The sequence below is a fragment of the Pseudophryne corroboree genome, chromosome 10 (genome assembly GCF_028390025.1).
Source record: "Pseudophryne corroboree isolate aPseCor3 chromosome 10, aPseCor3.hap2, whole genome shotgun sequence".
In the NCBI taxonomy this organism is placed as follows: Eukaryota; Metazoa; Chordata; class Amphibia; order Anura; family Myobatrachidae; genus Pseudophryne; species Pseudophryne corroboree.
The window spans coordinates 329,020,991-329,043,153 of record NC_086453.1 but is presented as its reverse complement, the minus strand read 5'-3'; the positions used below and the strand labels follow the sequence as shown (position 1 = coordinate 329,043,153).

Here is a 22,163-nt window from a genome sequence, read left to right as displayed (position 1 = left end):
CTGCAAATAATCATAATGCTTGATTCGTCTCTTTGCTGATTTAATGAGATATATCCTTCTCCTTAAATTCGTTAACACTTCTGTGCTGAAGCTACCTACTCTTGGGAATTTCTCCCCGTCATGTACTGTCATTCTCTCCCATTCATCACATAAAGCTTCTGTGTGACTTCCGTACTTTTCACACATTACGTACCTTGCCGACCCGACTGGTCGGTTTATGGAATCAACCCGAACCGAGGTTGATCGCCCCCTTCCTGAACAACTGGCCCCCATAATTTGCAGGTGTTACGGAACCTTACAAAAAACCAAAATATTCACGATAGGTTGGCGGTGAAGTTTACCGAGCACCTCACTCACTCGCCCACGCCGACCAATACGACCTGATCACACCGATATGGTGCTGGCGTACTCGACCCAGGGCACCTATTAACCTTTGTTTACTGGAACATGCGAGGGATATCCGCAGAACACTTACTCTTTCCAGTAAAGGTGAGGTTGTTGGATAATTCCTGAGTGACCAGCGAACTTCCCTTTGTAAAAATAAAAAATTACACAAATCACGTCAGAATGTACAAATAGCGTTTATGACCTTCGTACACAAATAGTACCGGTCAGGTTTACTAATGCACACAATTACGTGCGGTACAATCGTTCAGCACATAAGCAACTAATCTTATGTACGGAGCGACCAGCGGAATCGAAAATTGCGGCTGCGAATTCCTTCAGCAAGAGCTTTATTGGCCTATATGGGTTTTGCACCAACCCCCTGGGTTGTGCCTCTTGACTCTATAGCGGACTTCCTTGTCTGCTGTACCTAGACCTCCTGGTCTGTTATGCGACCTCCTGGTCTGACCTCCTGGTCTGTTACAGTATGACCTCCTGGTCTGCTATACTCTAATGCTCAAATTTTATGTTTAACCAAGGATGCCTCCCTAGCCACCGTGCATGTCACTTACACGTATGTACCTCACGAGAACTCGATGATTTCTTTTGGTTCAACCTCAAAATTGTATAAATGTATGTAAAAACACTCACTCACCACATGTACACTTTTGTTTCTATTTCTATTTCTGCGCAGAAATTTCTCTTTAGACCAGATGTGTTACAAATTAGGAGAAGGATCTATTAATTTAAATTTCGAATTTAAAATAGATTTGCGCTACTTATCGCCTGTTGCGCTATTTATCGCTTGTTGCGCTATTTATCGTCTGTTGCGTTACTTATCGCCTGTTGCGCTATTTAAAAATCAACACTATCGTGTGACTTGAGTTACGTGGGCGTACCCAGACGCTCCGTTGCGTAATTTACGCTGCGTGCGTCGGCCTTTGCGTACGCGAGTCTCTCCCTTTGTTAGAGACACGTGTACACCAGTCTTTGTCTACCGTAACACAACTAACACGTTTTATCAATGTAGATGATCCCCGATCATCTACCGCACACCACACCAATCTCTCCTTTTACCTTTAGGTAGAGCTGTGTGTATTTCTATACCTTAACTGTATTACCTTTATTCTTTAACTATGAAATAGCGGCAAATCTCTCTTAGTACGTTTATCAATTATACAATGGCAAACAGGAGAGTGATATATGAAAATACACGAATGAAAAGAAATGCAGATATGCGTGCGTGTGTACGCAAGACAGAAATAAACAGTTTTAAAACGACACTATCGTTTTGTTCTTACCTCCGGTCCCGGATTCCTTCAGCACCCTTTACTAAGCGAAGCAGACGCTTATCCAAACAGCACTACGAGGAATATGACCTCCCGCCCTTTGCTGCTGGATAATGTCTGCTGAAATTACCTAGTGCAGATATGTGAAGGACGGGCGAGCCGCCAATTGATAAAACTAAATATTTATCTTATATAAAACCCTTTATGAGGTCTAAGAACACTGTACGCTATTTACGTATGGAGTACCGTAAGGGTACGCTCGTTGCGTAACAATCGCTTAGCCGTGGTCGAGACGCTCAAGCGTCACGTTCGCTCACGGCCAAGAGATCACAGGCAGGCACGCTATTGGCTGCCGACTACCGTAATGATTCGCTATAGCGATGCGAACGCTCGGGACCACGAGGAGATCACCAGCGGCGCAGACGCTCACAATGTTAAACCTTTATATCTAAACCATAAACAGTATATTATGCAGTGAAACCTTAGTGTAGAAATAGGGTGTAGATGCAACCTAGTGTAACCTTATTAACCCAAATGCTGTTCGAGCGTCACCGACGCTCTGAGAATACTAAACACTATAAGAAATACACAGATACCTGGGCTTAGGGTCCAACGCCTAATAAATATATATTATGAATGATATACTTGCAAAAGAATTAACACAATACAAGTCATACACTACAATATAACATAGACTACCTAACCAGATAACTACATAGGAAATACAATACAATACAATTACGTTTTAAGGGAAAATAAGAGAGAAAGAGGAGAAGAGAGAGAGAGAGAGAGATATGGCCCACAATAACAGTAAGAACAATATGATTGCGGAGAAAACTTACGCACAAAGGAAACGATCGCATGCGCCTCTGGACATCCAGCTCCCGATTTTCAGCAATGATAAACGTTGAAGAGTGAGAGCTGGATGTGATCGGCTTGTCTATTTATGCCCCACACACAATACAATTCAATGGTCCCTACAATCTCATTGTTCATTGGACACAGGAATTCGGCTTCGCATTATAACAAAAGGTCATAGGTTGATTCATACAGGTGGGCTGTGACTATTTCCAACAGCTCAGGTGGGAGGGAAACTGGGTTTCCCGCCGCATGGATAAGTAAGTGCAAATACAGTAAATGTTCATAAACTTCTTATGTCCATAACTATTCGCACGAGCGATTGATCCGCTTCAAACCAACACCGGAATATTGCTAATTAGATACTCTTCCGATGGATACTAAACACCACTGTATTACTCCTGTCTGACCCTTCGTATCATACAAAGGGGGATTTCTCTGTCATGAACATTCTACATTAACCAAACTTTCAGAATCTATCAAAGGGACCATGATCTACAAAATACATTATATAGTGAAAATGTGTAACGATTGAGTCGCACGCTACGAACACATGAACTCTACCGTAAATGCACATACCGCGCGCCCGCGGGTGCCCGCAACAGCGAGTATGCGCACGCACGGGAGAGCGCACGCATGCGCAGCGCAGACCTGTGTGAGGTGCAAATATGGCAGTGTGCATAGAGATATTTTTCTGACTTTGACACTATCTTTCGCTCAGCATGTAGGACCTGGAGAAATAATTTCTGCTAATTTCTCCTTTACTGCACAAATGGGGCTGGAAGGAGAACACTAAACTGTAGAAGGGGGCATTGTGCTGAATGAAGGGGCCTCGGTACATGACTTCCAGAGTGGTAGGGGGTGTTTAATACACAGGGGTGGGGTGGATAGTGGAGTGGGCTTAATATTCAGCATTCTCCGGGTGTCAGGGTAAAGATATCTACAGTTCCTGGAAATAGATTTCTTAGCTTTAATGGGATAAAAAAAAACCTAGAGAGTAACACCTTTCAGCAGGTTCTAGGGACTTGGGGTCAGAGTTCAGGAGCCAGAGCAATCCACCAACAAAAATATAAAACTGCATATTAGGACTGTGGAGCTGGAGCAGGGACCAGCTGCTTGAAGGCTGATATCTCTGGTTCTCGGCATAGTACAGACAAGCTGCCAGTGTCCACTGAAAGGGGAGAGTCCCAGATTTTGGAGAATACCCTCATACAAACTCTAAGTCATACAGAGGCCGAGATATCTGGGGGGGAAGAACAATTAACATGCTTGGATGGGGACCACCGCTTTGAAGTCGGATATCTCCGGTACCCCAGGGGCAATTTTCAAAAATCTGGTACCCCTGGAAAGAGGGGACCCTCTGCTATCAGCCTAGGGCCCTTTTACTCCTGGGGCCCTTGGGCAAGAACCCATTGAGCCCATATGAAAGACGGCCCTGGGTCCCGCCGACCAGCATACCGGCGCCGGAATCCCGACCGCCGGCATACCGACATCTTTTCTCCCTCTTGAGGGTCCACGACCCCCTTGGAGGGAGAATAGATAGCATGGCGCGCATAGCACGCCACCGTTCCCGCAGCGTGGCGAGCGCAGTGAGCCCGCAAGGGGCTCATTTGGGCTCGCCCAGCTGTCGGTATGCCGGCAGTTGGGATTCCGGCGCTGGTATGCTGGTCACCGGGACCCCGACCGCCAGCAAACCATACTACACCCGATTTAAGGGCATGGTTCAGGTTCCTTTTGTGTCAGGATTCTGGGGTTTGGGGGGGGGGGGGGGTTTCGTGAAAAATATAAATCTGAGCCTGGATGATTAAACATAGATACATTATAGGACACTGCTGTAATTTAAGATTTATAAATTTCTCTCAATAAAAAATCTTTTAAACTGATGGATCACAGCACATGACGCCATTTTCAGAAACCCAGCTCCTTCTTTTGTAAATAGGTCCGGAGTGTGAAAAGGCATCTATTTGGATCCTTCCACTGGCCCGCTCTGTGTGCATACATGAGCTCAGTTTATACATATGTACTTACACTGACTGTTTGTCTACTGTTTGCTTTCCAGAGCAGCTGTGCCAGAACCGAAGCAATACTGAATTGCTCTGGCTCTTTGGCATCCACTGTCACAACTCTTAGTGAATTGGAGGCCATCATAATGAATAGGTACCATAAAGTTAAAGTGATACAGATGTATTTTTGTCTTATGCATCCTCTCAGCGTTCACACTATATACTAGTTTAGCTTTAGGGGTAAATCCAGCAATTTTACAATTTGGCAAAACCATTTTGTTCTGCAGGGGGGGGGGGGCAAATTTCAAATGTGTGGACAGATTTAGAATTGGAAAGGGTGCATGTCGTAACTAGAGATGAGCGGGTTCGGTTTGTCGAGATCCGAACTCCCCCGAACTTCACGTGGTTTATATGTGTCCGAGGCAGCCTCGGTTCTTCCCGCCTAACACGCAAAACCCGAATGGGGGAAAACGCCATCATCCCACTGTCGGATTCTTGCGAGATTCGGATTCCATATAAAGAGCCGCGCATTGCCGCCATTTTCACTCGTGCATTGTCGATTAAGCGGAGAGGACGTGGCTACGTTCTCTGCCTGAAAAGCTCAATATTTGTGCTCAGTGTGCTGCATTGTGGGGACCAGTATATAGTAGTACAGTGCTGCATTGTGGTGACCACCAGTATATAGTAGTACAGTACAGTAGGCCATAGCGTTATCTTGCTGCTCCGTGTCAGACTCAGTTCTATTCTCCGTATCAGTGCTCAATATCTTTGCTGCATTGTGGGGACCAGTATATAGTAGTACAGTGCTGCATTGTGATGACCTCCAGTATATAGTAGTACAGTACAGTTGTCCATTGCTGTATCTTGCAGCTCCGTGTCAGACTCAGTTCTATTCTACAGATCAGTGCTCAATATCTTTGCTGCATTGTGGGGACCAGTATATAGTAGTACAGTGCTGCATTGTGGTGACCACCAGTATATAGTAATACAGTACAGTAGGCCATAGCGTTATCTTGCAGCTCCGTGTCAGACTCAGTTCTATTCTCCGGAACAGTGCTCAATATCTTTGCTGCATTGTGGGGACCAGTATATAGTAGTATAGTGCTGCATTGTGGTGACCACCAGTATATAGTAGTACAGTACAGTAGTCCATTGCTGTATTTTGCAGCTCCGTGTCAGACTCAGTTCTATTCTCCTGATCAGTGCTCAATATCTGCTGCATTGTTGTGACCAGTATATACTATAGTAGTACAGTGCTGCATTGTGGTGACCACCAGTATATAGTAGTACAGTACAGTAGGCCAAAGAATTATCTTGCTGCACCGTGTCACTTCTAGTATCCTGATCAGTGCTTAATATTTGTGCTCAGTGTCAGTTCTGCATTGTGGTGACCAGTATACTACAGTACAATAGTCCAGTCCTGTTCTCGCTGCTCAGTGTCAGTTCTCCGTAGTATCATCAGTGATCAGTATAATCAGTTCTCAGTATAATCAGTGCGCTGTTAGACGTGCGCCCATTTTCCACCATTAGTGCATTGGGATTTAGACAATTGATTAAGTTATTGTGTCCCCGGTACAAAATCCCATCTAGATTCCACTTCACTAGGCAGGCGATAGCGATATTTTACCAATTAATATCAGTGATTTATAATTATTAATTACAGTGATCTTGCCAAATAATTACAGTGATTTTGTCATTTTCTTCCAGTGATTTCGACCAATAATACCATTGATTAGAACGAATAATTCCTGTGATTTTGTCATTTTCTTCCAGTGATTTGGAACAATAATACCATTGATCAGAACGAATAATTCCTGTTATATTGAGGTGTTTGTGTCGCTTAGCTTAGCCATCCAGCGACCACAGTGCACCTCTTTTTCTCTTTTCTTTGCATCATGTGCTGTTTGGGGCCTATTTTTTAAGTGCCAACCTGTCTGACACTGCAGTGCCACTCCTAGATGGGCTAGGTGTTTGTGCCGGCCACTTGGGCCGCTAAGCTTAGTCATCCAGCGACCTCGGTGCAAATTTTAGGACTAAAAATAATATTGTGAGGTGTTCAGAATAGACTGGAAATGAGTGGAAATTATGGTTATTGGGGTTAATAATACTATAGGATCAAAATTACCCTCAAATTCTATGATTTAAGCTGTTTTTGAGGGTTTTTTGAAAAAAAACACCTGAATCCAAAACACACCCGAATCCGACAAAAATTTTTAAGGGAGGTTTTGCCAAAATGCGTCCGTATCCAAAACACGGCCGCGGAACCGAATCCAAAACCAAAACACAAAACCCGAAAAATTTCCGGTGCACATCTCTAGTTGTAACTGAACTCTATTCCAGTGCTACATGTGAAAGAGGGCAGTATATGCCTACACATGCAAACACACAATATAATTTGCATTTGGGCGCCATGCAAAACAACATTGTTTGTATACATGCAAATTTCTATTTTCAGTTGTATCTTTGTACTAATTATAAATGACCAACATAATATAATATATCAGTTGTATATAAACCATGTTTTTATTCCCTGCAGCGGACACCCTCACACGCCCCCAAAATGTCCATTTCCAGTTGGGGTTTTTTAACCACATTTTGAGCTGGACACACGACAGTCCTGGAGCTGACAGCACCTTGTATGAAGTGGAGTATCTGAGGTGAGACACCAGTAATATGTGAATAATGTGTGTCAAGGACTCTATTCAGGTTGGATCGCTAATCTTGCTAAAAAGCAGTCGCTGCGATCAAATAGTTACCACCCAGAAATAGAGAAAAACGCCAGTTGCAGAAATTGCCAACGCATTGCAGTGTGCGTTGCGATCACATAACCATATGCAATTACCGGAACATCGAAGAGTTTTTCCATCTGCGCCAGGCAAGGTCGTCCACAATTCGGCATACGCAAGAGATTGGAAGTGGTCATCGCTGACGTCAGAGAACCACCCAAAAAAAAAAAAAAAAGCCTTGCTACGCCTGTGTTTTTACAAACACACTCACAAAACGCCATGTTTCCTCCCCTAAACGCTGACTTCCTGTCAATCAAAATTCGAATGTGTTGAAGCACAATGTGTTTGCAGATGTAACCGCTAATCGCAGGTGCGCACAAGCAGCGCAAATGCTGCACATGTGTAGTTGTTCGATAATCGGCCGGATTGGGATTCTCACATTTTGTGATCCAACCTGAATAGGGTCCCAAGCCTTTTACTGTTGTATCGGTAAATATTCCCAGACCTCACCGTTGTGTACTGTGATACTCTCAGTCTTGGGGGCTCTGCATTAACTTTCACAAGCATTGTCCGGGAACTATTCGCAGTGATAACAGATTAATTATTATAGCTATTTACCAAGAAACTTCTGCTGGGACTGCAGCTCTGTCCAAGTGAAGACTTTATAGCAAATTTATGACTTTTCATCCTTCCAGTAGAAGTGACAACCGGACTCTGCACTGTAATGGCCACTTTGCAGTGCTGCTTCCCGTGTGGGGCTGCCGGTGCCTCCTGTGTAGCCACACCCCTGTCAAACCCAGGGAGGCATCAGGAGATACCTCACCGGCGGTGAAATTCCCATTGGTGACGCTGGCTAATGTTAGGCTTTTCTAAGCTGCCTAAATACAGTAACCTAATTTTGCCTTCCCCATTGCGAACTATGACAACAGTGGTACTCTAGTAAAAGGCATCAGAGCACTAATACATTTTTCCATGACTAAGGCTGGCTACACACTATGTGATTCTCGGTCCCATCAAACACCCATCGGCTCCCAATATAGAGGGTGATTCAGACTTGATCGCTGCTGTGCGTTTTCGCACAGTGGGCGATCAGGTACTAACTGCGCATGCGTATGCACCGTCGGACGACAACGACAAAGGGCATCGCCGGTCAGCGACGGGATGGTGCAAAAAATCCGATCGCAAATATAACATGTGCAGAGAGAATTAGATTTGGGTGTGGTGTGTTCAAACTGAAATCTAAATTGCAGTGTAAAAAATAAAGCAGCCACTATTTACCCTGCACAGAAACAATATAACCCACCCAAATCTAACTCTCTCTGCAAATGTTATATCTGCCACACCTGCAGTGCACATGGGGGGTAATTCCAAGATGATCGCAGCAGGAAATTTTTTAGCAGTTGGGCAAAACCATGTGCACTGCAGGGGGGGCAAATATAACATTTGCAGAGAGAGTTAGATTTGGGTGGGTTAGTTTGTTTCTGAGCAGGGTAAATACTGGCTGCTTTACTTTTACATTGCAATTTAGATTGCAGATTTAACTCACCACACCCAAATCTAACTCTCTCTGCAAATGTTATATCTGCCCCCCTGCAGTGCACATGGTTTTGCCCAACTGCTAAAAAATTTCCTGCTGTGATCAACTTGGACTTACCCCCATGGTTTTGCCCAACTGCTAACAAAGTTCCTGCTGCGATCAGGTCTGAATTACCCCCATTGTCCTTATTATTTATGTATCCATCTGTGCAGGGCAGTAGAAAGCCTGGCTGGGCCCAGGTACTTTTCAGGGGGTGTGGCCGAATCACAGGAGGCGTGGTCATGCACCCTCAGAAAAAAATACAGATTTTTGTTTTATTTTAAGCGCCTCCCTGGGCTGAGGTAAGGATGGGTGGGGAGACATGGACCCCCACTGGGCCCCTCCTTCAGACCTGGTCCCGGGTAATTAGTACCCTCCGTTGCGCCATTTTTTCGGAGACCTGCGCATGCGCTATAGACTCTGGCACTGTGCCAGAGTCTCTAGTGCTCACTCAGTGTGCTAACAGCTCCGCCGCCCGCCAATGCCGGCTACGGGATGGGTGGTTTTGGTTTTGCAAAAACACCCTCAAGTGTTTTGGTTCGGATTCGGATTTCAGTTTGGTTTAAAATAGATTTTAAAAAAAAAACAACAACAATCATTGATACAAATTGATGAACAAAAAACCCTATAACCATGTAACTTTTCCAATCCAAAACTCAAAGTACAGATTTAGAATCCGAATTCCAAACCGCAGGAAGATCCGAAGCGGGACTCGGTTCTGAACGGATCTCCTGAGGAGATCTGGACCAGGTTTTGTTTCAGTTTGGATCTGCAAAACTCTGCACATCTCTAACATCAACTATAGCATGACTATATGGTAATAGAAACCAGGCAGTATTTACTATTTTACCATTTTTCTTATTTTACAGTTATGGTGGCAATTGGACCTCTGTGCCTCATTGCACTTTTACCAGCTTCCAGTATTGTGACCTCACAGTGGAGACCTTGCCTACGAGTCTTGGATATGTTGCAAGAGTCAGGAGCGTTCTTGGAAACCAGACATCAAAGTGGACTCGAACAGCACGCTACACGTTCTCACTAGGTAACTGGCCATATGTGCGCAGTCCTCGGTGAGGGAGGTGTTCTGTTTTTGATTACATACTTCTTGTGACACAGTATAAAGATATCAGTGGCATATACTGTACCTATTCCCTGCATTCCTCTTTAATTTATTTCCAAATTACTGCACCTCCTTTGCAGTAGCGGATCTTGCCACGGGCAAGCAGGACTTTTGCCCGGGGCGCCGCCTTCCAGAGGGCGCCGCACCATGGAAAGATCCTCTGCTGCTGTGCCCCCCGCTGCCCACTCTGTCCCGCTGCCCCCCGCTGTGAAGTGAACTAGACGCTACGCGTCTAGTTTCCCTTCGTGGAGAGGACCTTTACTGTGCGGTGCGCGATGACGTCATCGCGCACCGCACAGCAAAGGTCCTCTCCACGAAGGGAAACTGGACGCGTAGCGTCTAGTTTCCCTTCGTGGAGAGGACCTTTGCTGTGCGGTGCGCGCGTCTAGTTCCCTTCGTGGAGAGGACCTTTGCTGTGCGGTGCGCGATGACGTCATCGCGCACCGCACATCATTTCACTACTGTACAGGGGGCGTAACTGACCACGCCCCCTGAATGAAGCCACGCACTTTTTGTCCGCCAGGGGCGCTGGAAGCCTTAGAACCGGCCCTGCTTCTTTGTCCTGGACTGGAATCAGCAGAGCACTGTTTTTATTACCATGAGGTAATACTGACTGACAGGGTTATTTATGAGCTATAAATAAAAGCCTGATCCTCAATGCCTCTTTCTATGTAAAGTACACCTACTCACCCACCTATTGCTTTTCAAGGTGACTGTCAACTCCCTTGGAATTGCTCTCAGAAAACCAATCTGCACCTAGTTTTGTAGGATTTGGATACACATGAATATATTCATGGTGGGAAGAGTGAAATGACACCTTAAAGTCCAACCAACTTCTAGTTTAGGACCTCCCTCAATAAAATGATTCTGTTTCTATTCTATAACCGTACTAGATTTAGCTTAAGCAGCAATCCCATTGCTTGTTTCTTCAGACTTCTAATTCTGATTGATCATTTCTACAATTTTATGTGATTACCGTGGCAACCACAGTCACTTGGCGCATGATGTCGTTAGCAGATCTGCTTTACGTTGACATCCTTCATCCTACCTTCTCCGCTCTTAGCTTTCACAAAGCACGCTAACAATCTGGGAGCCTGCATCTAGTGTTTTGTGACATTTTACCTCTTCTTCTCCATTTTCCCACCCCTCTGCCATCACTGCTGAGGGCTGTCATCTTTTGTGCCTCATTATGCCTCATTTGAGCATTTACTGTAGACACAGCTTTGGTTATTATCAGGCATATACAAATCACACTACCCGCTACCCGTAACCTCGGGCCATGGTGGACCTCTTGTAGCGAGGCCGCCCCTACGGTGTGCAAGGCCGTGTAGTAAAAGGGATTCACCCCCAGCCTCTCTGCCCACAGGGGAGAACCAGTCTCAGATATTTTGCATTATCTTACTAACGCCTTTGTATATAAAGTGTAGGGTGACACTAAACATATGTTTCTCACACAGTTATTCTACCCCCACCATACGTATCGCTGGAGGTGGATGGCCCCTCTTTACTTGTTCAACTAAGTCTGCCAAAAATCGAGGGGAACAACATCACTAAGCGCTACGAAGATGTTTTTCCCTATAACCGCGTGTACACCATACACATCCGGCGAACTGAAGATAACCACACGGTAAGCTGGCACATCTGTCCGTGTTTCATGTATGTTTTACCTGGGGTTCTAATGCAGAACCCTGCCCAAGCTCACAGTTGGCAAAATGCAGTCAATTTAGATTGAGATGTATTTTAAATAGTGATGAGCGGATTCGGTTTTACTCGGTTCTCAAAACGGCATCTTATTGGCTATCCAAAACACGTGACATCCGTGAGCCAATAAGATGCCGTTTTGAGAACCGAGTAAAACCGAACCCGCTCATCACTCATTTTAAAGTGGGTTAGTCTATGTGTAGTTAGTATGCGTATCTCATAATGGTTAGTGTTCTTTGTGTCAGGAAGTATGGTGCGCCAAAGAGAAAGTGTCCCAGTGCCTCACCTGTTCCCAGATCGGGTGCAATACAGAAGATAGACATGAAAAAGGTCAACAGTCAAAATGTCCACAGGGACAAAAAAATCGACATGAAAAAAGGCAGACTGGGTCAAAAGGTCGACATGAAAAAAGGTTGACAAAAAAAAAACTTTTTTTTTTAAATAATATTTTGTGTTTTTAAACATATTTCACCCAAATTTGCTCGCATCACTCGCCACACTTTGGGCTCGGCGGCTCGCTTTGCTTTGCTCTGCTCGCCACAAGGTTACTAAAGGTAATAGTTTGTGACATGGATAGTAAATGCAGCAAAAGTTGTAGAAAAACATGAAAAACCCTAAAAAACATTTGTCACCCATATGTGTGTTGACCTTTTGACCCTGTCGACATTTTGACCCTTTTCACCTTTTGACCCCGTCAACTTTTTTTTACTGTCGACTCTATGATGTCGACTTATTGACTGTCGACCTTGTAACTATCTATCTATCCACCACCTTCCCCCAGATGAATCCCTTATCCAAAGGGGGACATGTACAAAGCAGTGATAAAAGTATAGAAGTGAGCCAGTAGAGACGTTGACCATGGCAACCAATCAGCTGCTCTGTGTACTTTTATAGTATGCAAATTTAAAATGTTACGTCAATCCTGATTGGGTTGCCATGGGCAACTTCTCCACTGGCTCTCTTCTCCACTTTTATCACTGCTTAGTTAGTACATGTCCCCCTGTGTGATATTAACAGGCCTAGACTAGGAGCTCATTCATGTCCGTTGCTTATCTGTGGGTTCTTTCTAGTTTATACAAGTGAAGGACGCTGAAAGTTTCCATTTACATGGCCTGGTTGCTGGGAAAGAGTACTGTGTGCGCGTTCAGCCCTCAATCTCTTCACGGGGAAACGTTGGCGAGGCCTCTCCAGAGATCTGCATTCACCTCCCAGAGCAAGGTGAGACAGTGGCAGGGACAAAACCACATAATAAACATATTGGGGCTGATTCTTCAGATGTGGTTGGAGGTGCTATCATAGAAGCAGCAGTGATAGCACTAATATGGTAATGCAGCAGGGGGTGTCATACCCCCAAAACGGCTGCAAACGCCGCCGTGCCGCCCCCTCCCGCCCAGCTACCACCTCTGCCTGTCAATCAGGCAGAGTCGATCGCTAGGGAACGACGGCCTTCGGCCTTCCGGCAGGCGCCGGCGCACGTGCAGTTCCGACCCGATCGCTGCGCTGCAAACAACTGCAGCGAGCGATCGGGTCGGAATGACCCCCAATATCTCAACTTTTACCTTAGTAAATATACCCCATCATATTTCACACTACAAGGTGAATTAATTTTATGATAAATCTGGAATTTTTTTTAAAAATATTTTTACAGTTTTATTTTGTTACACCTAGTTTTTAATTCAATGTTGTATTTGTAATTATTTTATTTGCGAAAGGTAAGCAGTCAGCCTTGTATCTTGCAGGATGGAGGCGGGGGTTATGGCAGAGCTAGGTGCTGGGATTATAGTGAGCTGGGGGGAATTTGATGGAAGAAGAGAGGAATGAAGCAGATGGGCTACAGCCATTATTTAATTCAGTGTTCCACTTCCTATAGTAGACGCTGTTGGGAAAGATATATCATTTTTGATGTTGCTTATTTTGCAAAGCTGCGTATACAGGGGGTCATTCCGAGTTGATCGCTCGCTTAGCAGCCATGCAAACGCTATGCCGCCTCCCACTGGGAGTGTATTTTAGCATAGCAGAAGTGCGAATGGTTGTATCGCAGAGCGGCTGCAAAAATTTTTTGTGTAGTTTCAGAGTAGCTCAAAACCTACTCAGCATTTTGCGATCACTTCAGACTATTCAGTTCCGGATTTGACGTCACAAACCCGCCCAGCCACGCCTACATTTTTCCTGGCATGCCTGCGTTTTCCCTGGCACGCCTGCGTGTTTCCGCACACTCACGGTCAGTTGCCACCCAGAAACGCCCACTACATGTCAATCACTCTGCGGCAACCAGTGCGACTGAAATGCATCGCTAGACCCTGTGCAAAACTACATTGTTTGTTGTGCCTGTACGTCGCGCGTGCGCATTGTGCCGCATACGCATGCGCAGAACTGCCTTTTTTTAGCCTGATCGCTGCACTGCGAACAAATGCAGCTAGCAATCAACTCGGTATGACCCCCACAATCACTAATGTAACCTGTGTATTGTGTGCTTATGTTTAGCTTGTGCCATATCATGACTTACATTGCTGCCTTTGTCTCCACAGAAGTGGCCAGCAGTACTTTGTTGGCAGTGGCATCCGGAATTCTGACTTTTGTGGTGTTGCTAATCTTTATCAATTTCTTAATTTGTCTCTATGTTCAAGAAGGTGGGAAGACCCCCAAAGCACTGGTGAGTTATCTCAACGGACCTAACATACAAGTATATTTATTGACAGTAATATAAAATTGGCCATAATGGGAAACGGTTAACAGGGCAGCCATCGGGGGGGGACTGTGGGGACTGGTGTCCTGGGCTCTTACAGAGAGGAGGCCCACCCCTGGCTCCTACCGCCAATATCTGGAGAGCTGCACCAGGCTATAAAACAGGGCTGGCCAAACCGGTCCTCGAGATCTACCAACAGTTCATGTTTTCCAGGCCTCCTGGAGATCTGTAGAATTGTCAGGTAGGAATGAATGCAGCACATCTTAATTAGTAATGATTATACCTGTGCACCAGCTAGGTGGTCTGGAAAATGTGACCTGTTGGTAGATCTCGAGGACTGGTTTGGCCAGCCCTGCTATAAAACAACAGTGGGCTGATGCGCACGGAGGACTTCTTAAACAAGCCTTCACTGTGCATCAGCTCTCTGTGAACCGTTCCTTTAGGTCTGCAATGATAAACCTATATGTAACATCACAATGTATGATATCACATAGTGATTGAGTGGTACAGGAGAATCTTTTTTTCGGGGCGAAGGGCCCTGCTATTTTGTCAGTCCCGGGCCCCACAATTTCTGATGGCAACCCTGACTGTGAAAGCCCCTTGTCTTCAGATGGCAGAATCTGGGATAAGCTGCAAATAGTTTACAATTAAACTTCTCCCCAAACTTAGTAGTTGCTGTCGCTGCTGCATAATATGGTAATGCAGCTGGTGGCATCACGCCATCTGTATGTATTGCTGATCAGAGCTGCATACTAGGATGCAGTATTTGACCATCTGCAACACCATCGGGCGGTTGCGTGACCCGTGGGGTCATGGAAGCAGGCCACCGCAGGTCCGAGCAAGATGCCAGGAAATTTTCGTCCTCTGAAAGAGATCCTGCCCTCGTCCCTCACCTACAGCAGTGGCAACACGCCTCCATTTTAAGAAACAGAGGCCATCGCCACCCCTAAACCACCACTCTACGGGTCCGGGGCATGCATGTGCAAAGTACCAAACATCTGTACTTTACGGCATGCGATGCAAGTGCATCGGGACCTGAATCAGGCCCTATGTTATAATTAAATCCCGTATTTTACTTAGCTGAAATCACCATTCTTCTGAACAAATGCCCCCCCCCCCCCCCCCCGCCCCCCACCCAAGTCTCCAATTGTCCTATGCTAATCTTTTGTATCCTACCTGTATCTATCTCTGCATTATCTACTTGCACAGTGCTACAGAACCCTTGTGGTGCCTTTTAAATAAGAGATAATAATAAAAGGCCTAATTAAGTAACCAGGGAGGGATATTAAACTCCGGCCAGCTCAACAGTTAAGGTTTTGGGTGGAGTTTAATACATATTACTTTGTTAGGCGCTGCAGAACCCTTGTGGCGCCATATAAATAAGGGATAATAATGAACATATCAGAACATCTCACCGAGTGACATTGTGAGCCTTTGCACTCCATTGTACAGACTATAGTTTTTTTTTCTAAAACCCTATAAAATACAACAACAATATACAGTATGTAAAAAAAAACTCCATACTTTTGTGCATAACATGAAAACCACTTTATATTCTACCCTTAAAATAATGAAATCTTTTCTTCCAGAAGTCTCTCATTAAGAGGAATTGGTCATGGACGGACAAACCCTCTTCTCCCGTGATAGAGACTGCTCTGTGCTGGGAAAATGGACTGATTGAGCAGCTGATTGCGGATCCCAGAAACTCGCTGATGCGCAGCAGTGCAGATAGCGGGTTTGGGAGCCATATTTTTGACCACAATATGTCAAATCCCCATCCAGTGCCTTTAGACACGACTGCAAACGAGAGAGGTATAAGTGTGCCAACGGCAGTTTCTGACTTTAAAGAGCTTTCCATACAAGTTGAGAGTCCTGATGAGCACCACCAAGAAGAAGACAGCGGTATCAGCTTATCCACAGGTTCTCCAAGCCTCAAGCGCTCCAGCAGCTGTAGTGATACCCCCTATAGAGAAAACCCACAAAGTTGGAGCAACAGCAGAGTGGAAATAGTGCCAAATGTACCACTGGGATATCAGAAGCAACGAGGACCTGAGGTGAAACCAAATTGCTTGGAAAATCAGGAATTGGTGAACACTTGGCAACCACAAATGAAGGATTACCTTTCACAAGGTCCACAGAACCAGCAGAAGGACCATATTGAAATTCATCTGCAAGAGGAATGTGACGTTTTCCCAGTACCATGGGCTCAAATGCCAGAGGCCTTCCAGTCGTCTGTCCCACTAACGGTGGCTTTCAGTCCTTTCAGCCGGGTGCTGTGGGATTTGGGAGTCATCTCTCCATCTCTCGGAGATGTAGAACTCATGGACACCAGATCCTAACCGTTTTCAAGAGAGAACTGATCATCACTGAACATGAACTTCTGAATTTGTAAGACCATGTTGCCATCAGTATATTCTGGCCTTTACCCTACATGGACATTAAGCGTTGGTGCAGAAGAACCTCTTCATGGCCCAGATTTATCAAGCCTTGGAGAGTGATAAATAGCTCGGGGATAAAGTATCAGCCAATCATCTCCTAACTGTCATTTTTCAAACCCAGCCTGTGACATGGAAGTTAGGAGCTGATTGGCTGTACTTTATCACTCTCCAAGGCTTGATAAATGGGGGCCCATATGTTTTCAATTTTGCAGCTCTGTTTTGCTAGGCCCCTATATTTAATTATGTCAAAGTTGGGGGAAGGGGGTATACGGGACACTGTACGGGACGGGATAAGTTTTTATGTTAATAAGAAAAATGAACATATATGGATCTCTGTGATGTCTCTGACCGTATTCATGAGGTGTATCATCCCAAAATTTCAGCTGTCCATGCCACCAAGAAGAAGAACACTTGCGGGCATAGCTTAATTGCCAGTCAGTGGTGCTTCCCAGAGTCAATTATCAATAATATGCAAATTTCTTTCCTCCTAGCCCACATATCATTGGCAAATAGTGGACGGAATGTAATGAAGTCCTAGTTTAACGGCCGTGCGGGGTGCCAGACGCACTTGGATGGTTATTTTAAAGGGGCAAACACGTACAAGGCATGGTTTAGTCATGTAAATGATTGCCCCTTTAAAAAACATCAGAGTTCGGGTGGCGTCTGGCACTGCCGCTGAACTAGACTTAGGGGTACATTTACTAAGCAGTGATAAGAGCGGAGAAGTGAGCCAGTGGAGATATTTCCCCATCAACCAATCAGCAGCTCTGTATCATTTTATAGTATGCAAATTATAGATGTTACTTCAGTGCGGATTGGTTGCCATGGGCACTTCTCCACTGGCTCACTTCTCCACTCTTATCATTACTTATCTTGCTTTCTGAGATGGACTCTTTGCACTGAAAAATGATTAACTGTTTAAGTTTCCAAAATAACAACATCTAATAACTAATGTGAATGATAACAAAGAATGACAAGATAATTTTTTCATAATTGCACTTTATGTATCTATGACCTCTTTGCACTATGGGCCTGATTTAGATTTGTATCCAAATTTTTTTTTTTTTATTAACAGTTTCTTATATAGCGCAGCAAATTCCGTTGCGCTTTACAATTGGACACAATAATAAAACAAAACTGGGTAATAAACAAACAGTCATAGAGGTAGGAAGGCCCTGCTCGCAAGCTTACAATCTATAGGGAATCCGATGGTTTACGCACAAATTCGATGGTTGTGGGTCTGCACGGGTGCAAGACCCGTTCTGCACATGTGAGAACGGTTCTTGCAATATTGCTCGCAGCTCCCCCCCTTAGCTGCAGCACGAATGACATGGTGTGGCACTTGGGGGGCAGAGTGGTGGTGGTGGCACCATCACCATATCATACCTCCCAACTTTGATTTCAGTGGAGGAGGGACACCAGCGCGCGCCCGATTTTAGGGGGCGTGACCTAACGAAAAGGGGCATGGTCTCGCGGCAAGTGCTGCAATCGCAAGCCACGCCCCCCGTTTTCATCATTATGGGGGCATGAACAGCGCTGTGAGAGCTGCTGGTCATGCCCCCTGTCCCTCTCTGCCGTGTATAGACGCTGTGCGCATAGCATCTATTCACCGCTGCTCTCCTCAGAGCAGCGAGTGACAGGGAGGGATCTCCCAACTGCCCCCACCACCCGCGGAACAATACGGCCCGCGGTGGGACAGCGGGACAGACCGTGAAAAACGGGACTGTCCTGCCAAAATCGGGACAGTTGGGAGGTATGACCATACTTCAAAACATTGTACTGTCTGCACAGGAAGTCATCAGACGCAGACTTCCTGGACCCGCCTGTCCGGATCCTGTGGCCAATCTGACTGAGCTTCAGCTTATGCAGACTGATTGCAGCCTGCAAACATCGTGAGTCACGGCCGATGGTCGCGATGGTGATCTGATGCTGTGTCTACAGACGCAGAACTCGCATCTCGCAGATGCCTGCTGCTACATTTGCATTTCATTTGTGCGGCACTGCACAGCCGCTTCCCACGGAGTACGGCCCTGTGTTCTTGGAGAAATCACTACCATTTTCCATTTATTTGTACTTTGCGTCAGCCACGTTGTCATAACGGAGCTGTTGCTGCAATCTGAAGTGGAGAAAGTTTGCCATAGATGCTTTCTGTACCCATCACCCATGAACGACAATGAGCAAACAAATCCTGCACAACGTGCTCACCAGCCACACTACTACAAACCCTGCTCCATCTGTGGACGTGTTCTAGCTGTAAATAGAAATCAATACTTATGTTGGCGTCTCACTGGTTTGTAAATCTTCAATTTACTGTGAAGTTTAAATTTGCACGATTATTTTACACACTAGTATATTTTTATATTTATTTGTACATACTGTTGTAAGTACTATTCTAAACGCTATGTTTTGTGTACAGATGTACTCTGCTTTTATATATGTCATTGTATCATACATTACAGAGACAGTGGGGAAAATTTACTAAGATGGGAGTTCTATTTAAGATGGGATGTTGCCCATAGCAACCAATCAGATTCCAGGTATTATCTTCTAGAAGGTGCTAGATAAATGAGAAGTAGAATCTGATTGGTTGCTATGGGCAACATCCCATCTTAAATAGAACTCCCACCTTAGTAAATTTACCCCAGTATTACTTTATTGCAATATGATGTGATAAAACCATTATTTGTAATAACAATGGAAATTGTATGGCATATTCTAAACCGCGTTATCATTTACATGATTCCTCTGTTTGTGCCAGGGAACGCAAAGCAGCATAAAATATATAGAAATGTTATAAAACGCTGTGAAATGCTTTGACTCATTCAGTATTTGGCCATGAAATTGTCCCGTTTCGCCAGCATAATATGGTTTCCCCAGTCATCCGGCTTTTACACTTCACAGCAGAATTAATTGGCCGCACTCAGCCCAACTTAGAATGTTATTCAGAGTTGTTGGCACAGTAGGAAATAAAAGTTAGGAATAGGAGAGTGAATGCAAAAGTAGGAATAGGAAAGATAGAAATGGCAAAAAGAGAAGGAAAATGAAACTGGAAATTACTGAATGATTGGATAATACTTGCAGCCTCATGTGAAGACACTGAAAGAGGCAGGAAATGGTGGATTAGCAACCTATATCCATGGCAGTACAGCCCCTATCCACAATCCAGCCAATAGCTTCCCGGTTCCTCCATCTACGTTCCTCCCACTACAAAAACCTTAACCCCTTACAGGCCAAAGTGATGCACTGAGCAGCGCTCCGCAAGCCCAGACGGTGCGTTTATGCTGCTACGGTCATATTATATTCCCTACGCAGTCTTTCAGAGTTGTTAACAAACCAAAAAAGTTAACAATTGGGCAAAACTATGTTGCACTGCAGGTGGGGCAGTTGTAACATGTGCAGAGAGACTGAGAAGAACATTAAAATTGTAATCAGCGCAATCCTCGTGCCTCACCTGAGGGCTCTCGAGTAGCAAGTTAGATTGCAACTGCTAATTTATGAACACCCAGAAAACGCCATCTGAACGACCATGACACACCTGCGCGTATCCGATCACTCCCTGTTCACACCCACAAACGCTGTCCACCTGTAACTCACTGTGCAACTAACTCCTCGGTGCAACCGTAATCGCAGTTCAATCGCTGCGCGTGCACAGTGCGGCTCAGATACATACACAGTAAGAAAGCATCGACCGATTTGCGTACAATAGCTGCTTTGCGACCGCATCTGAATTTGGCCCATAGTGAACTTAATAGTTTTCATGCAGGAATTTGTTGCAGACGAAACTGAAGTCAAATAAAAAATGATATGTTTATTAACATTCATTTCTATAGTGCCTGCTAGGGATGGACGCTGGTGGGTAAACCATTGATGGTGCCACCGGTGCTTGACATCGATGGTATGAAACCATCAACAGGGAATAATCAATGGTTTGCACCCAACAATGGACATTGCTGTGGGAAATGGCAGGAAGAAAGAGTCACTCAGGGAAGATGATGGGGGTAAGTTCTGCTCTGAGGACAAAAACATTGATAGCAGACAACCATCTACGGCCACCCCTAGTGCCAGCATACTCTGCAGCACGTAACTATTGGCAGCAAACATGGTAATAATATGGGTGGTATTCAGTATACCGGTTGTTGGGATCCCGGCGCACAGTATACCGACGCCGGAATCCCGACAACCGGCATACCGACACCTTTTCTCCCTCTTTGGGGTCCACGACCCCCCTGGAGGGAGAACAGATACGCCCGCCACCGTGCCCGCAAGGGGCTCATTTGCGCTCACACCGCTGTCTGCAAGCCGCCGGTCGGGGTGCCGGTATGCTGGCCGCCGGGGACCCGGTCGCCAGCAACTCATACTACACCCAGTAAAACAACAAACAGTCAAAGGGTAAGGGCCTACTTAAATGATATACATTTATGAATTAAGCCACCCCAAAGTGACGGTTGACATCACTCTAAATTGCTACATATAAGCACAGATTTATCAAGCCTTGGAGAGTGATAAATAGCACGGTGATAAAATACCAGCCAATCAGCTCCTAACTGTCATTTTTCAAACACAGCCTGTAACATGACAGTTAGGAGCTGAGTGGCTGGTACTTTATCACCGTGCTATTTGCCACTCGCCATGGCTTGATAAATATGGGCCATAATCTTTTATTTGTATTGCGCTACAAAAAGTCTGCAGCGCCGTACAGGGAAAACAACAGAATAACACACAAGCCATACAATATATTCATACACACAGTACAAGTAGAAATAAAATGAAACAGTAACATTTCTAGTCAGACCGCCAACTTGTAACCCGGGTTATAGCACATGAGCACGCACTATCCCAGGTTACTGTGCGGTCTGAAAGGGCCCAGGGTAAATATCCCGGGTCACGGCTGAATACGGTTTAAACCCGGGTCACTGTGCAGTGTGAACGGGTTGCCGGGTCGATGCGACCTGTTTCCTGTTTACACTGTATGGACAGGCGGTGCTTGGAGATCATCTGACCTCCAAGCACCGCCTCTGAACACGTCACAGCTGATGTCACCAACCTGGCAATATGCCGGGCTGGGGACACCAGTGTGAAAGGGACCTCAGTGGTGCGACCTGCCAATAGCGGTCTGAAAGGGGTATAAGAGATGCTGACAGTGAGTGGGGCACCACTGGAGGCAAGGATTGTGCAGGGTGAGAACCAAGAGGGTGGAGGGTCCTGCCCGTGAGAGCTTACAGAGAGTGGGGGTAAAACTGGGAGGGGAACTGTGAAGATATGAGGTGGGAGGACAAAGGTTGTGAATGTAAGAGGGGCTGGTGGCCTTTACAGAACATGTGCATTTTCAGTGTAGGTTTGAAGCTCTGCAAGCTGGTAGAGAATCTTATATATTGGGGAAGT

At 45.4% G+C, this 22,163-nt stretch overlaps 1 protein-coding gene across 2 annotated transcripts in view; it reads left to right on the top strand.

The window, feature by feature from the left end:
• Window positions 1-19,335, top strand: part of IL10RA (interleukin 10 receptor subunit alpha) — a 38,714-nt gene extending 19,379 nt beyond the window's left edge. Inside the window, exons 2-7 of one of the 2 annotated variants that reach the window (XM_063943601.1) lie at window positions 7,071-7,191; window positions 9,706-9,878; window positions 11,414-11,583; window positions 12,728-12,875; window positions 14,186-14,310; window positions 15,936-19,335. In XM_063943601.1, coding sequence (XP_063799671.1) covers window positions 7,071-7,191; window positions 9,706-9,878; window positions 11,414-11,583; window positions 12,728-12,875; window positions 14,186-14,310; window positions 15,936-16,682 — 1,484 coding nt within the window. In that variant the 3' untranslated portion in view covers window positions 16,683-19,335. Of the gene's footprint in view, window positions 1-7,070; window positions 7,192-9,705; window positions 9,879-11,413; window positions 11,584-12,727; window positions 12,876-14,185; window positions 14,311-15,932 lie in introns of both variants that reach the window. The other variant, XM_063943600.1, reaches the window with a different exon arrangement.
• The last annotated feature ends 2,828 nt before the right edge of the window (window positions 19,336-22,163 follow it).